Consider the following 16,514-nt stretch of genomic DNA (forward strand, 5'->3'; position numbering starts at 1 on the left):
TAGTGGCTGGAGCAGCAGCAGCAATCCTGGCTAGCCTTCAACCTCTGCAAGGCACCTGCAGTCTGGGTTTGTCGTTTAAAGCGTTTCTCTTCATACACAATGATCCCAAAGGAGGAAGAAAAAGAGAAAGAAACCCCTTGCCACAATGAAGAGGGATGAATCATGTGAAAGAAAAAAGCCAATCAATCAGCTGTGTGGCAAGCCCCATCATCCTTTCCATCCTGCCCCTGCAGTAGTTAAAAACAGGATAGTAGACACAGATTCCTTTGACTCTTCAAGTGTGATGTCATCTGGAAATATGGTAGAAAATATTTTGATAGAGTATAAGATTAACTCCTTTTTCTCTCAATTTAAGATAAGAAAAAATAGGGTGAAGAGGGTAGGCTGAAAGAAGCCATAGAAATGTATTCCTGTACAAAGTTAAACTGCACCCTTTGAGATCCACACACTTGATTTACAACTACTGAAGTGGTGGAGGTGGGAGGGCTCACAAACAGTGTGGGAGTGTGTGTCCTTCGAGATTAACAAGGCCTCCAGACAAGGTAGTGCCATCTGGGTGGCCTGGAATGCTGTCACACAACAGATTAACAGCAGTGAAACTATTCTGTTTCTGAAATGGCTACAGAGCCATGATTTTTAGCCAGTTCGTAAACCTTACATCTTCCTGATTTGGTAATACAGCTGAACACTCCACCTCTGGCTTGAGCTGTGGAGGGAGAGGGGAGTATCAATGGGATAGTTAAATAAAGGAGGGAAATCTGTCCTCCTCTTAAAGATTAATTAGTAAAAAACAAAACAAAACAAAAAAACCTCATGCAGTGTTGCCAATTATTTCTAGACAGTGATCCAGAGAACTGGAATATTGAGACATTTAAGAAGGTATTAAGGGATAATCCAAAGTGTCAATTATCAAACAGTCATAAGTTGGTTCCAATTATCATATGGATAAAATTAGTGTACCAACAGGTGTGGGTGGTCAGAAATGGGGCACAAACAGGAGAGATTCCTGGTAACTCTGCAGAGACTGGGTCCAATCTAAAATAAATGCTAATGACATGGGCTCCGATTCTGTTTGCCACCCACATATCTCGAGGGTTTGCTTTTCTGGTATATTTATTTACTGCTATGTCAAAAATAAGAAAAGTTAAATTAAAAAAAAATTTAGAGCTGAGTGGGGTGCTGGTGTGTTACTATTTTGCTGACCCTGAAAAGAAGATGCAAGAAACAACACCCCTAGCATCACTTTCTCTCAACTATAATAATAATACATCATTTTCATCCAGAAACTGAGATTCTTGATTAAGACAATATTCACTAAGCCCTCTGAGCTTATATTCCACAAAGCCTGATGGTCATATTTTAACATTCCTTTCTTCCCTAAGATCTTTTTGTTTTTGTTTTTTAATTAAAGTTAAAAACTCTCTACCCAGACATGGCTCCCAGCTTCCACCTGCAATGCTTTAATTAAAAAGGCCATAGTTATAAACAGGTGTTCTTTCTGCTGGGATTCAGAGGCTCTCTGCAGATCAATCTTCCTCACCAATCTGTCGGAGGGGCAGATGTACTTGTAATGGGTCTCTCAGTCTCTTAAGGTCCATTTCTGCCTAAAATAGAAACAAAAGGTGAGAAAACTGGCTAGTCAAACTTTCAATGATATTACTGTCTCCTGAGAAGAGGAAACTGTCTTTCCTCCATCACTATGCGTCAGAGAAATCATCTCAATCACTCTCAAAGTAAGAGTGCCCCAGAGGCAAAGAATGTTAAAGGCACAGGACAACAAAGCAGGACAGAAACAGAAGTCTGTCCTGGCAGTTTCAGCTATCAACAGAGCCTCCAGGAAAGACTGTGCAATCAACAGGGCAGGACTCAGGGGCTCAAGAATGTGGGAGCATCTGATGCACCTTGATGGCATTTCTCCAGAGAGAGGCCCTTTTACAAACTTTTTGCCTGGAGCCAGAATTCAAATTTATGCTCCTCAAGACTTTGTTTGTCTAGTAGTTGTTTAAGTTTTTCACTAATCAGTAACTTTTAAAACAGGGATGTGCGGTCAACTGCAGCACTTTCAAAACTCACACGTGCTTGGGCCTCACCCCTGAGGAGTTGGATTAATAAATTTAGGGCGGGGCTGAAGCACCTGTATTTTTCATAGCTCCAGAGATGATTCTGACGCATTCCCTCCAGTTGAGAACCACCACACAGAGCAACAGAAGGTAAGAATTCACTTAGGCCAAGGCAGGGAGATGAATTAAGCCTATTCAAAGCACAACCCCGTCACCAAAAAGGGACAGAGAAGGCGCACAAGGTCCAGAGAAGAGTAATAAAACATTAAAGAGAATGGAAGGGCTTCCAGAGGTTTTAGAAAAATCTCTAAAGTCATGAAAGACTGCATAGAAAAGAAATGAGGATTTCTTCACCAAAATCAAAGATATCAGAGTGAGGGCGAGGCACGATCAGAAATGTGAAAGAGGTAGCTGTTATGAAAAATAAGATATCAGTCTTTTAAAAAAGCATTTCTTGCTCAATAATCTCTCATCTGCACCTAGCAAACATTTCTAGTAGTCTCTCTGACCTGGACTTTATTTTGGCTCCATTGCTACCACACATCTTAGGTGAGAGATCTTTGGGTCAATTGCAGAAAGAATAAAAAAAGAGAGAAAAGTAAAAACAGACCTCTCTAAAGAAACAAAATGAAAAATATAAAAATAGGTTTAAAAATTTCAATATGCTAGTGATAAAAGGATAGATAGGACTAATTATCTTTTCATCTGCTTGTGTTATAAAACCTTCTGGAGCGTTCACCATGCTAAAATAGTCATTTTTATCAACTGAGGAATAATTTACATAGGAATAAGAGGGTTGGATCATTCTTTCATAGTTTACCCATCTAAGTACTTGACTGTAGAGGATGACGATGATGATAATGCCATACAAGATGGGGCTGGGATTTATTTTAATTTTTGTAAAACTTACCTGAGCAATTGCATCTTTGAGTTGATTGTATTTCTCTAGGTCAAAACGTGACTTTTTGGCTCCTTTATGGAAAAATAATAAGTATTGTCTGTCTCTGGCTTCTGGATAAACATATTCCTACAAAAATAAAGAAGAAATTGAATTATACTCCTTAGCACACTATCTTCACAAAATAAGCATTTACTGTTGATTAGATTCAATACACATGAGCACGTATAAAGATATACTACTGACATGTGCTGTATTATTCATTTCTTAAACATTTTTTATTGCACAACACACAGAAGAGTACACACACAAAAAATGTACATCATAAAGAATCATCATCACGTAATAAATGTTAATCATCACCAGATAGAGAAAATAGAATACCACCAGTAACTCACAAGCCCCCTTCCTGCCCCTTTCCAATTACTAACCCCTCCTTCCCCACCAAAGTAATCACTATCTTGACTTTTATGGTAACTGTTTTCCTGCTCTCTTTACAGCTTTCTTACTTAAGCATACATTCCCCTGAGCTCTACAGCTGAGTTTTACCTGTTTTTTGAATTTTATAAAAATGGAGTCAGATAGTATGCATTGTGTATGGCTACTTTCACTCAATATCATGTTTGTGATATTAATCTTTTGCGTGTAGCTGTAGTCTGTTCATTTCCATTGATATGTTACATTCTATTGTGTGGCTACATCACAATTTATTTATCTGTTGTACTACTGATAGATTTTTGGGTTGTTTCTAGGTTTTAGCTGTTGTAAATAATACTGTCAAGATCATCTCTGGACTTATCTTCTGTTGGGTATAAACCTATGAATGGAAATTCTGGACCATAGGGTATGCTTGTGTTCAAATTTAAGGAGTGATATCAAAATGGTTGTACCAGTTATACTCCCATAAGCAGGACATGAGTTGCCATCACTTCACCTCCTTGCCAATACTTGGTATTGTCAGTTAAAAAACGAGTTAAGCAGAAATACTACCTCAGATCCTGTTCCCTTATAGGTTATTACAAAATATTGAGTATAGCTCCCTGTGCTATACTATAGGTCCCTGTTGGTTATCTATTTTATATAGTTTGTATATGTTAATCCCAAACTCCAAATTTATATTATTTATATTACTACCTCATATTTTAAAAACAACTTTACTTGAGATACCATACAATTTACCCGTTTAAAGTATAATAGTCAATGCTTTTTAGCATAGTCACAGAATTGTACAACCATTACTACAATAACTTTTAGAATATTTTCATCATCCCCCAAAGAAACCCCATACCCTTTAACATCACTTCCTATTTCCCTCCATACTTCCAGTTCTAAGTTAACTACTAGCCTTTCTGTCTCTATAGATTTGCCTCTTCTGGATTTTTCTTAAGTGGAATCATAAAAAAGCCTTTTGTGTCTGGCTTCTTTCAAGGCTCATCTATTTGTAGCATGTATCAGGACATTATTTCTTTTTATTGACAAATAATATTCCATTAAATGGATATGCTACATCAGGGGTCCCCAACCTCCCGGCTGTGGACTGGTAGCAGTCCACAGCCTGTTAGGAACCGGGCCGCACAGCAGGAGGTGAGCAGTGGGCGAGCTAGCAAAGCTTCATCTGCCGCTCCCCATCACTCGCATTACCGCCTGAACCATCCCCAGCCATCCCCTCCCCCAGGGAAAAATCGTCTTCCACGAAACCGGTCCCTGGTGCCAAAAAGGTTGGGGACCACTGTGCTACATTTTGTTTATCTATTTGTCAATTAATAGACATTTGGGTTTTTTCCACTTTTTGGCTATTATGAATAATCTTGCTATGAACATTTGTGTACAAAGTTTTGTGTGGACACGTTTTTATTTCTCTTGAAGAGATATAGCATTTTCCTGATCACTCATGAGGCTGAGGCCTTTTCATATCCTCTTTTATATTACTGGCCATTTGCATATCCTCTTTTAGAAGTGCCTGTACAAACTACTTGCCATTTTTTTCCTACTGGATTGTATGTCTCTTTCATACTGATTTGTAGGATTTGTTAATATACTATGGATATGGATCCTTTGTTGGATATACATACTGGAAACATCTCCTACCAGCCCACTCTCCCTCTTCATGGTGCTCTTTAATAAATAGCTGTCCTTAATGTTAATATAGCCTAATTTATCATTCCTATTCTTTATGGTTAGCACTTTTCATTCTGTGTAAAAAGTCATTCCCTATTCCACAGTAATTAAGATATTCTATATTATCTTCCAGGAGCTTCATCGTGTTACCTTTTATATTTAGATCAACAATCTGTCTGGAATTAATTTTTGTTTATAGTGTAAGGATGGGGTCATTTCTTTTTTCTGTATGGATATTCAATTGTCCTAGCACCATTTATCAAAAAACTCTCTCTCTTCTATTCCACTGGACTATTTGTCTATCCCTGTGTCACTGTCTTAATCACTGCAGTATTGTAACTAAAGCTGCAGTCTTCATATCTGAGAGTAAATCCTCTTACCTAGTTTTTCTTCAAGTGTTCATTGCTTTTCTCAGTCCTCTGTATTTCCATATACATTTTAGAATCAGTTTATTAAAATCTCTTCCCCCAACTCCAAATCTGTTGGGATTTTGACTGGGACTGCACTGAATCTAATAGATCAATGTGGATAAAACCGACGTTTTTGCACTATTTACTTTTCTAGTCCATGAACATGCTATATCATTACATTTATTAACTCTCCTATAATTTTATGTTTCTCTACATAGAGGTCTTGTACATCTTTTGCATGATTTATTTATTTGTTTGGTTACTTATTTATTTTTTAACATCTTTATTGGAGTATAATTGCTTTACAACGGTGTGTTAGTTTCTGCTTTATAACAAAGTGAATCAGCTATACATAAACATATATCCTCATATGTCCTCCCTCTTACGTCTCCCTCCCACCCTCTCTATTCCTCCCCTCTAGGTGGACACAAAGCACCGAGCTGATCTCCCTGTGCTATGTGGCTGCTTCCCACTAGTTATTTTACATTTGGTAGTATACATATATCCATGCCACTCTCTCACTTAGTCCCAGCTTCCCCTTCCCCGTGTCCTCAAGTCCATTCTCTAGGTCAGCGTCTTTATTCCTGTCCTGCCACTAAGTTCTTCAGAACCATTTTTTTTTTAGATTCCATACATATGTTATCATAAGGCATTTTTCTCTTTCTGACTTACTTCACTCTGTATGACAGTCTCTAGGTCCATCCACCTCATTACAAATAACTCAATTTCGTTTCTTTTTATGGCTGACTAATATTCCATTGTATATAAGGGCCACATCTTCTTTATCCATTCATCTGTTGATGGACAGTTAGGTTGCTTCCATGTCCTGGCTATTGTAAATAGAGCTGCAATGAACATTGTAGTACATGACTCTTTTTGAATTTTGGTTTTCTCAGGGTATATGCCCAGTAGTGGGATTGCTGGGTCATATGGTAGTTCTATTTTTAGTTCTTTAAGGAACCTCCATACTGTTCTCCATAGTGGCTGTATCAATTTACATTCCCACCAGCATTTATTGTTTGTAGATTTTTTGATGATGGCCATTCTGACTGGTGTGAGGTGATACCTCATTGTAGTGTTGATTTACATTTCTCTAATGGTTAGCAATGTTGAGCATCCTTTCATGTGTTTGTTGGCAATCTGTATATCTTCTTTGGAGAAATGTCTATTTAGGTCAACTGCCCATTTTTGGATTCAGTTGTTTGTTTTTTTGATATTGAGCTGCATGAGCTGCTTGTAAATTTTGGAGATTAATCCTTTGTCAGTTGCTGCATTTGCAAATATTTTCTCCCCTTCTGAGGGTTGTCTTTTGGGCTTGTTTATGGTTTCCTTTGCTGTGCAAAAGCCTTTAAGTTTCATTAGGTTCCATTTGTTTATTTTTGTTTTTATTTCCATTTCTCTAGGAGATGGGTCAAAAAGGATCTTGCTATGACGTATGTCATAGAGTGTTGTGCCTATCTTTTCCTCTAAGAGTTTTATAGTGTCTGGCCTTACATTTAGGTCTTTAATCCATTTTGAGTTTATTTTTGTGTATGGTGTCAAGAAGTGTTCTAATTTCATTCTTTTAAATGTAGCTGTCCAGTTTTCCCAACACCACTTATTGAAGAGGCAATCTTCTCTCCATTGTATATTTTTCCCTCCTTTATCAAATATAAGGTGACCATATGTGTGTGGGTTTATCTCTGGGCTCTCTATCCTGTTCCACTGATCTATATTTCTGTTTTTGTGCCAGTATCATACTGTCTGGATTACTGTAGCCTTGTAGTGTAGTCTGAAGTCAGGGAGCCTGATTCCTCCAGCTCTGTTTTTCTTTCTCAAGATTGCTTTGGCTATTCTGGGTCTTTTGTGTTTCCATACAAATTGTGAAATTTTTTGTTCTAGTTCTGTGAAAAATGCCATTGGTAGTTGGATAGGGATTGCACTGAATCTGTAGATTGCTTTGGGTAGTATAGTCATTTTCACAATGTTGATTCTTCCAATCCAAGAACATGGTATATCTCTCCATCTGTTTGTATCAACTTTAATTTCTTTCATCAGTGTCTTATAATTTCCTGCATATAGGTCTTTTGTCTCCTTAGGTAGGTTATTCCTAGGTATTTTATTCTTTTTGTTGCAATGGTAAATGGGAGTGTTTCCTTAATTTCTCTTTCAGATGTTTCATCATTCGTGTATAGGAATGCAAGAGATTTCTGTGCATTAATTTTATATCCTGCTACTTTACCACATTCATTGATTAGCTCTAATAGTTTTCTGGTAGCATCTTTCGGATTCTCTATGTATAGTATCATGTCATCTGCAAACATGACAGTTTTACTTCTTTTCCAATTTGTATTCCTTTTATTTGTTTTTCTTCTCTGATTGCTGTGGCTAAAACATCCAAAACTATGTTGAATAATAGTGGTGAGAGTGGGCAACCTTGTCTTGTTCCTGATCTCACTGGAAATGGTTTCAGTTTTTCACCATTGAGAATGAAGTTGACTGTGGGTTTGTCATATATGGCCTTTAATATGACGTAAGTTCCCTCTATGCCTATGTTCTGGAGAGTTCTTATCATAAATGGGTGTTGAATTTTGTCGAAAGCTTCTTCTGCATCTATTGAGATGATCATATGGTTTTTCTCCTACAATTTGTTAATATGGTTTATCACATTTATTGATTTGCGTATATTGAAGAATCCTTGCATTCCTGGGATAAACCCACTGGATCATGGTGTATGATCCTTTTAATGTGCTGTTGGATTCTGTTTGCTATTATTTTGTTGTGGATATTTGCATCTATGTTCATCAGTGATATTAGTCTGTAGTTTTCATTTTTTGTGACACTTTTGTCTGGTTTTGGTATGAGGGTGATGGTGGCCTTGTAGAGGGAGTTTGGGAGTTTTCCTCCTTCTGCTATATTTTGGAAGAGTTTGAGAAGGATAGGTGTTAGCTCTTCTCTAAATGTTTGACAGAATCCGCCTGTGAAGCTGTCTGGTCCTGGGCTTTTGTTTGTTGCAAGATTTTTAATCACAATTGCAATTTCAGTGCTTGTGACTGGTCTGTTTATATTTTCTATTTCTTCCTGGTTCAGTCTCAGAAGGTTGTGCATTTCTAAGAATTTGTCCATTTCTTCCAGGTTGTCCATTTTATTGACATATAGTTGCTTGTAGTAATCTCTCATGATCCTTTGTATTTCTGCAGTGTCAGTTGTTACTTCTCCTTTTTCATTTCTGATTCTATTGATTTGAGTCTTCTCCCTTTTTTTTTTGATGAGTCTGGCTGGTGGTTTATCAATTTTGTTTATCTTCTCACAGAATGAGCTTTTAGTTTTATTGATCTTAGCTACTGTTTCCTTCATTTCTTTTTTATTTATTTCTGATCTGATCTTTATGGTTTCTTTCCTTCTGCTAACTTTGGGGTCTAATTGTTCTTCTTTCTCTAATTGCTTTAGGTGTAAGGTTAGGTTGTTTATTTGAGACATTTCTTGTTTCTTGAGGTAGGATTGTATTGCTATAAACATCCCTCTTAGAACTGCTTTAGCTGCATCCCATAGGTTTTGGGTCGTCATGTTTTCATTGTCATTTGTTTCTAGGTATTTTTAAATTTCCTCTTTGATTTCTTCAGTGATCTCTTAGTTATTTAGTAGTGTACTGTTTAGCCTCCATGTGTTTTTATTTTTCACAGATTTTTTCCTGTAATTGATATCTAGTCTCATAGCATTTTAGTTGGAAAAGATATGATTTCAATTTTCTTAAATTTACAAAGGCTTGATTTGTGACCAAAGGTATGATCTATCCTGGAGAATGTTCCATGAGCACTTGAGAAGTATATTCTGTTGTTTTTGGATGGAATGTCATATAAATATCAATTAAGTCCATCTTGTTTAATGTATCATTTAAATCTTGTGTTTACTTATTTATTTTCATTTTGGATGATCTGTCCATTGGTGAAAGTGCGGTGTTAAAGTCCCCTACTCTGATTGTGTTACTGTTGATTTCCCCTTTTATGGCCATTAGCATTTGCCTTATGTATTGAGGTGCTCCTATGCTGGGTGCATAAATATTTACAATTGTTATATCTTCTTCTTGGATTGATCCCTTGATCATTATGTAGTGTCCTTCTTTGTCCCTGTAATAGTCTATTTTAGTCTATTTTGTCTGATATGAGAATTGCTACTTCAGCTTTCTTCTGATTTCCATTTGCATGGAATATCTTTTTCCATCCCCTCACTTTCAGTCTGTATGTGTCTCTGGGCCTGAAGTGGGTCTCTTGTAGACAGCATATATATGGGTCTTGTTTTTGTATCTATTCAGCCAGTCTATGTCTTTTGGTTGTAGCATTTAATCCATTTACATTTAAGGTAGTTATCGATATGTGTGTTCGTATTACCATTTTCTTAATAGTTTTGGGTTTGTTATTGTAGGTGTTTTCCTTCTCTTGTGTTTCCTGCCTAAAGAAGTTCCTTTAGCATTTTTTGGAAAGGTGGTTTGGTGGTGAATTCTCTTAGTTTTTGCTTGTCTGTAAAGGTTTTAATTTCTGTCAAATCTGAATGACATCCTTGCCAGGTAGAGTAATCTTGGTTGTAGGTTTTTCCCTTTCTTCACTTTAAATATGTCCTGTCACTCCCTTCTGGCTTGCAGAGTTTCTGCTGAAAAATCAGATGTTAACCTTATGGGGATTCCCTTGTATGTTATTTGTTGTTTTCCCCTTGCTGCTTTTAATATTTTTCTTTGTATTTAATTTTTGATAGTTTGATTAATATGTGTCTTGGCATGTTTCTCCTTGGATTTATCCTGTATGGGACTCTCTGCGCTTCCTGGACTTGATTGACTATTTCCTTTCCCGTATTAGGGAAGTTTTCAACTATAATCTCTTCAAATATTTTCTCAGTCCCTTTTTTTTTCTCTTCTTCTTCTGGGATCCCTATAGTTCAAATGTTGGTGCATTTAATGTTGTCTCAGAGCTCTCTGAGACTGTCCTCATTTTTTTTCATTCTTTTTTCTTTATTCTGCTCTGTGGTAGTTATTGCCACTATTTTATCTTCCAGATCACTTATCCGTTCTTCTGCTTCAGTTATCTAGAGTATTTTTAATTTCATTTATTGTGTTGTTCATCATTGTTTGTTTGCTCTTTAGTTCTTCTAGGTCCTTGTTAAACATTTCTTGTATTTTCTCCATTCTATTTCCAAGATTTTGGATCATCTTTACTATCATTACTCTGCATTCTTTTTCAGGTAGACTGCCTATTTCCTTTTCATTTGTTTGGTCTGGTGGGTTTTTACCTTGCTCCTTCATCTGCTGTGTATTTCTCTGTCTTCTCATTTTGCTTCACTTACTGTGTTTGGGGGTCTCCTTTTTGCAGGCTGCAGGTTCATAGTTCCTGTTGTTTTTGGTGTCTGCCCCCAGTGGCTAAGGTTGGTTCAGTGGGCTGTGTAGGCTTCCTGATGGAGGGGACTGGTGCCTGTGTTCTGGCGGGTGAGGCTGGATCTTGTCTTTCTGGTGGGCAGGACCATGTCTGGTGGTATATTTTGGGGTGTCTGTGACCTTATTATGATTTTAGGCAGCCTCTCTGCTAATGGGTGGGGTCGTGTTCCTGTCTTGCTAGTTGTTTGGCACAGGGTGCCCAGCACTGTATCTTGCTGGTCGTTGAGTTGAGCTGGGTCTTCGTGTTGAGATGGAGATCTCTGAGAGAGCTTTCGCCGTTTGATATTATGTGGGGCCGGGATGTCTCTGGTGGACCAATGTCCTGAACTCGGCTCTCCCACCTCAGAGGCTCAGGCCTGACACCTGGCCGGAGCACCAAGACCCTGTCAGCCACACGGCTCAGAGGAAAAGGGAGAAAAAGAAAAAAGGAAAGAAAGAAAACTAAACTAAAATTAAATTATATTAAATTAAATGAAAATAAAATTAAAAAGTTATAAAAATAAAAAATATATTATTAAACATAAAAAAATTAAAAAAAGAAAGAAGAGAGCAACCAAACCTAAAAACAAATCCACCAATGATAACAAGCGCTGAAAACTATACTAAAAAAGAAAACAAAACAAAAACAAAACACACAAAAATGGACAGATAGAATCCTAGGACAAATGGTAAAAGCAAAGCTATACAGACAAAATCACACAAAGAAGCATACACACACACATCCACAAAAGGAGAAAAAGGAAAAAAATATATATATTAAAAAAAAAAGGAAGAGAACAAGCAAATCAATAAACAAATCTACCAATGATAATAAGCTCTAAATACTAAACTAAGATAAACATAAAACCAGAAACAAATTAGATGCAGAAAGCAAACTCCAAGTCTAGAGTTGCTCCCAAAGTCCACTGCCTCAATTTTGGGATGATTCGTTGTCTATTCAGGTATTCCACAGATTCAGGTACCCACAGATTCAGGGTACATCAGTTGATTGTGGAGATTTAATCCTCTGCTCCTAAGGCTGCATGGAGAGATCTCCCTTCTCTTCTTTGTTCGCACAGCTCCTGGGGTTCAGCTTTGGATTTGGCCCTGCCTCTGTGTAGGTCACCTAAGGGCATCTGTTCCCTGCCCAGGTAGGACAGGGTTAAAGTAGCAGCTGATTAGGGGGCTCTGGGTCACTCAGGTCAAGGGGAGGGAGGGGAAAGGAATGCGGGGTGAGCCTGTAGCGGCAGAGGCCAGCGTGACGTTGCAACAGTCTGAGGCACGACTTGTGTTCTCCCTGGGAAGTTGTCCCTGGATCATGGGACCCTGGCAGTGGTGGGCTGCACAGGCTCCCGGGAGGGGAGGTGTGGATAGTGACCTGTGCTTGCACACAGGCTTCTTGGTGGCTGCAGCAGCAGCCTTAGCATTTCATGCCCATCTCTGGGGTCTGCACTGATAGCTGCGGCTCGCACCTGTCCCCGGAGCTTGTTTAGGCGGTGCTCTGAATCCCCTCTCCTCGCGCACCCCAAAACAATGGTCTCTCGCCTCTTAGGCAGTTCCAGACTTTTTCCCGGACTCCCTCCAGCAAGCTGTGGCGCACTAGCCCCCTTCAGGCTGTGTTCACACAGCCAACCCCAGTCCTCTCCCTGGGATCTGACCTCTGAAGCCTGAGCCTCAGCTCTCAGACCCCACCTGCCCCGGTGGGTGAGCAAAGCCTCTCAGGCTGGTGAGTGCTGGCTGTCAGCGATCCTCTGTGCGGGAATCTCTCTGCTTTGCCCTGTGCACCCCTGTTGCTGCGCTCTCCTCCATGGCTCCGAAGCTTCTCCCCTGCCCACTCGCTGTCTCTGCCAGTGAAGGGGCTTCCCCGTGTGTGGAAACTTTTCCTCCTTCACAGCTCCCTCCCAGAGGTGCACGTCCCATCCCTATTCTTTTGTCTCTTTTTTTTCTTTTGCCCTACCCATGTACGTGGGGAGTTTCTTGCCTTTTGGGAGGTCTGAGGTCTTCTGCCAGCATTCAATAGGTGTTCTGTAGGAGGTGTTCCTCATGTAGATGTATTTTTGATGTATTTGTGGGGAGGAAGGTGATCTCTACGTCTTACTTCTCCGCCTTCTTGAAGCTGAGAAGGTGATCTCTGTCTTACTCCTCAGCCTTCTTGAAGCTATCTCTTGCATGATTTATTTTTAAAAGTCATTTTGAGTTGCATCTCTTAAAAAGTTTCATTTTCTAACTATTTGTGGCTGGCATATACATATGCAATTCATTTATATATACTGACCTTGTATCTAGTAACCTTATAAAACTCGCTTATGAATTCTAACCAATTATCTATATACGCTTTTAAAATTTTTCTATGTACAAAATCTATGAATCATGCCAGTTGTTTTTCTTTCCAATATTTTCATCCTCTGTATCTTTTTCTTGCCTTCTGTACTGGCTAGGACTTCTCATTCAAAGTTGAATGGAAGTGGTACTTTTACCCTCTTCCCAGACAATGAAGGAACATTAGAACATTTCAAGTTCACTTACCCGCTCCAGACGTATATGCTATTGTCATATGTTTTAGTTTTTTCTGTATTTTAAATTCCATAAGAGTTTATTATAATTATTTTATACATTTAATATTCATTTAGATTCACTCACAGATTTACCATTTTCATTGCTCTTCATTCCTTCCTACTTTTTTTTTTAACTTTCCACTTGTGATAATCTTCTTTCTGCACAAAGAACACTCTCTAGTATTTCCTTTTGTACAGATCTACTGGTCACAAGTTCTCTATTCGTTTGTCTGGAAGCATCTTTATTTCACCTTTATTTTGGAAGGATATTTTTGCTGAGTATAGAGTTCTAAGTTGACAGTTATTTTCTTTCAACACATTGAAGGTACCATTCCATTACCTTCTGGCTTTCATTTCTGCTGTTGAGAAGTCAGCTATCTAACAGTGACTCCTTTGAAGGCAAGCCTTTCTTCTTCTTCTTTGGCTACTTTTAAGATTTCTTCTTTGTCTTTTGCAGTTTTACTATTGATGTGTCTAGATGTGGATTTCTTTTCCTTTATATTGGTTGTATTTGATGGAATTCTTAAATCTATAAATTAATGTCTTTCATCATTTTGGAAAATTCTCAGCCACCATCTCTGCAAATATTGTTTCTTCCCATTCTCTCCTTCCTCTCCTTCTGAGATGCTAATAAAATTTAAAATATATTAGGCCTTTTCACTCTATCCTCTGTATCTCTCATCCTCTCCTATATTTTACTTCTTTTTGTCTTTCCATACTTTATTTTGAATGGTTTCTTCTGATTTATTTCCAGGTCACTCTATCTCTCTTCTGTCTAATCTGCAGTTAAATCCATCCATTAAATTTTATTTCTAGAATTTTCATTTGTTTTTTAAAAAATCAAGTTATCTGCCAATGCTCTCAACCTTACCTTTTATCTCCATGAATCTAGTAAGTATAATTATTTTAAAGGCTATGTCTGATAAATCGAGTAACTAGATCTCCTATCTGTCTGTTTCAAAGGTCTACTGTTTCTGTAGGTGTTTTCCTGTGTATCTGCTTATTTTTTATTGTATGCCTAACTTTGTATTTGCAAAATTATTTGTAGAAATAATGTAAGTTTTAGGATAATGTTATCTCCTCCCAGGGATGATTAATGTTTTCTTTGGCCTGGAACCAGTGATATCAGCACTCTGGGATCATCAGCATTCTAGGACTACCTCAATCCAATTTACAAGACTGGGATGATCGAAAGATGAGCTACAGTCTCTGAGAGAGCCTACAACAGGTTCTTCTGTTCTACAACAGTGGCCTTTAAAATTCCAAACCAAAACAAAAATGTTTCAACCGACTTTAGCAATCCCTGGACATGAATCTCTATGGCTTTGGTCTTTCTAGGTTATCAAGTATGGCTCAGCTTCTTGGCCTCTCAGCCTTACCCTCTTTAATCAGTACAAATCCCCAGAGGAAAAAGCACATCTAAACACCAGCTTCACCTTCCTGGGACTTCTCTTCTTCTGGTTCTTGCCTGGTAATTTTTGCTATCTTGTTAGCTCTCTAGAGTCTACAGGCAGATGTGTTTTATGTTTTGCCTAACTATTTTAATATTTCCTAGTGGGCGCATTGTTCTGATTACCTAGGATGCCATAACTAGAAACAGAAGTAAATATTTAATTATTGATGATGATAGATAATGAACAAATAGTGGTTGAAGGGACTGTGGAAGCTTTTTAAAAATGGATAGAATCATGGTCTGAATCAAGTAATACTGACCTAAGGGATAACTGTTGGATTAAAAACTTGAGGGAAAGCCCTCTAGGTTTCATCTAAGTTGCTATTACTAGACCACTTACCTATCTTTGCTGAGGATGTAAATGTACACACTAATTCAATTTATTCAGATATATTCTTTGCTTCCTCTTTTGGGCAACAAGCATTTACTAAGCAACTACATGCTAGACTCTCTTCCAGAAATTTGGTAATTTGATAATAAGTGAGAAGAGATACACATAGAGCTTGGTTATGAAGGAAAGAGAGTCAGAGAGGGAGAGTTTGATAACATAGGGAACACAAAAAATATACTGGCATAAGATTCTGGAAGCGGGTAATGGGATTAAGAACAGGTGGAAGAGCTAACCCTGAGCAGGAAAATGCCACCTCTTACTTGAATTTAAGGAAATAGTGTGAAAGTAGGTATGGATACTATTAAACTCACAGGGTTTAGGAATTTGCAAGCTTGTATCTGTTAAGCTCAATTTTCCAGGAGAGGTAGGAGGCAAAGTTAAATGTGGGATGAGGAGCCTGATGTGAAGTCTTAGAATAACTAATGAGAGGGTTATGGGGGAAGAAAATCTAATTAGAAACACAAGCAGTGGTCCAATCCACACTATTACATGATTTTTCTCTAGCAATGTTCAGTAGCTTGGATATAGGATAAATGGCTAAATTTATCCAAGATTAGGAGTTTATAGAGTATATATGGTGGAAAGACAGTGGAGCAGAGATTGAACAGAATGACAATATGGTCTAATTTGGACAGAAAAGGAAGCAACACACGAGGAAGGTGACAGAAAAAAGTTGAGAGATGTCAGGAGCCTAAAGGTTTAGGCATACTAAATTATTAGGCATGCTAATTTTTATTCTAAGTAGGTCCTGGATGGCCACTGAAGTAGTTTGCTGGAGTAGAATATAAATGCTGGATGTTGGAATTGAGATGACAAAGGATATTAAAGGCTAGGTCAGTGTTTCTTAACCTTTATTCATCATTGTTCCCTTAAGTTGCCTTTTTAGATATTTTTTCCTTAATTGCCCCTCCTCCCCAAAGAAGTTTTTTTAAAAAAAAAATTTATTTATTTATTTTGGTTGTGCCAGGTCTTAGCTGCAGTACGTGGGATCTTTGTTGCGGCATGCGGGCTTTTTAGTTGCAGCATGCATGTAGGATCTAGTTCCCCCACCAAGGATCGAACACGGGCCCCCTGCCTTGGGACCGTGTAGTCTTACCCACTGGACCACCAGGGAAGTCCCTCAAAGAAGTTTTAACACCACAAATATACCGTGTATCTGTTTATCTGTTGTAATATCCAAGATGTTTTACTCCCCCAGAACCAATTTTCACACCCTTGAGGGTGACCTCTCCTTTGTAGAAAACTCCTG

General features: G+C 38.2%; 1 protein-coding gene across 1 annotated transcript in view; it reads right to left on the minus strand.

The window, feature by feature from the left end:
• Positions 1 to 16,514, minus strand: part of MCU (mitochondrial calcium uniporter) — a 231,134-nt gene that overhangs the window by 396 nt on the left and 214,224 nt on the right. Inside the window, exons 7-8 of the mRNA XM_007454674.1 lie at positions 2,971 to 3,087; positions 1 to 1,604 (exon numbers count right to left, since the gene is read on the minus strand). The exon at positions 1 to 1,604 is cut by the window's left edge and continues 396 nt beyond it. Of these exons, the coding sequence (XP_007454736.1) occupies positions 1,527 to 1,604; positions 2,971 to 3,087 (195 nt within the window). The 3' untranslated portion in view covers positions 1 to 1,526. The remainder of the gene's footprint in view (positions 1,605 to 2,970; positions 3,088 to 16,514) is intronic.

This window comes from Lipotes vexillifer, unplaced genomic scaffold (genome assembly GCF_000442215.2).
Source record: "Lipotes vexillifer unplaced genomic scaffold, Lipotes_vexillifer_v1.1 scaffold205, whole genome shotgun sequence".
Lineage (NCBI taxonomy): Eukaryota > Metazoa > Chordata > Mammalia > Artiodactyla > Lipotidae > Lipotes > Lipotes vexillifer.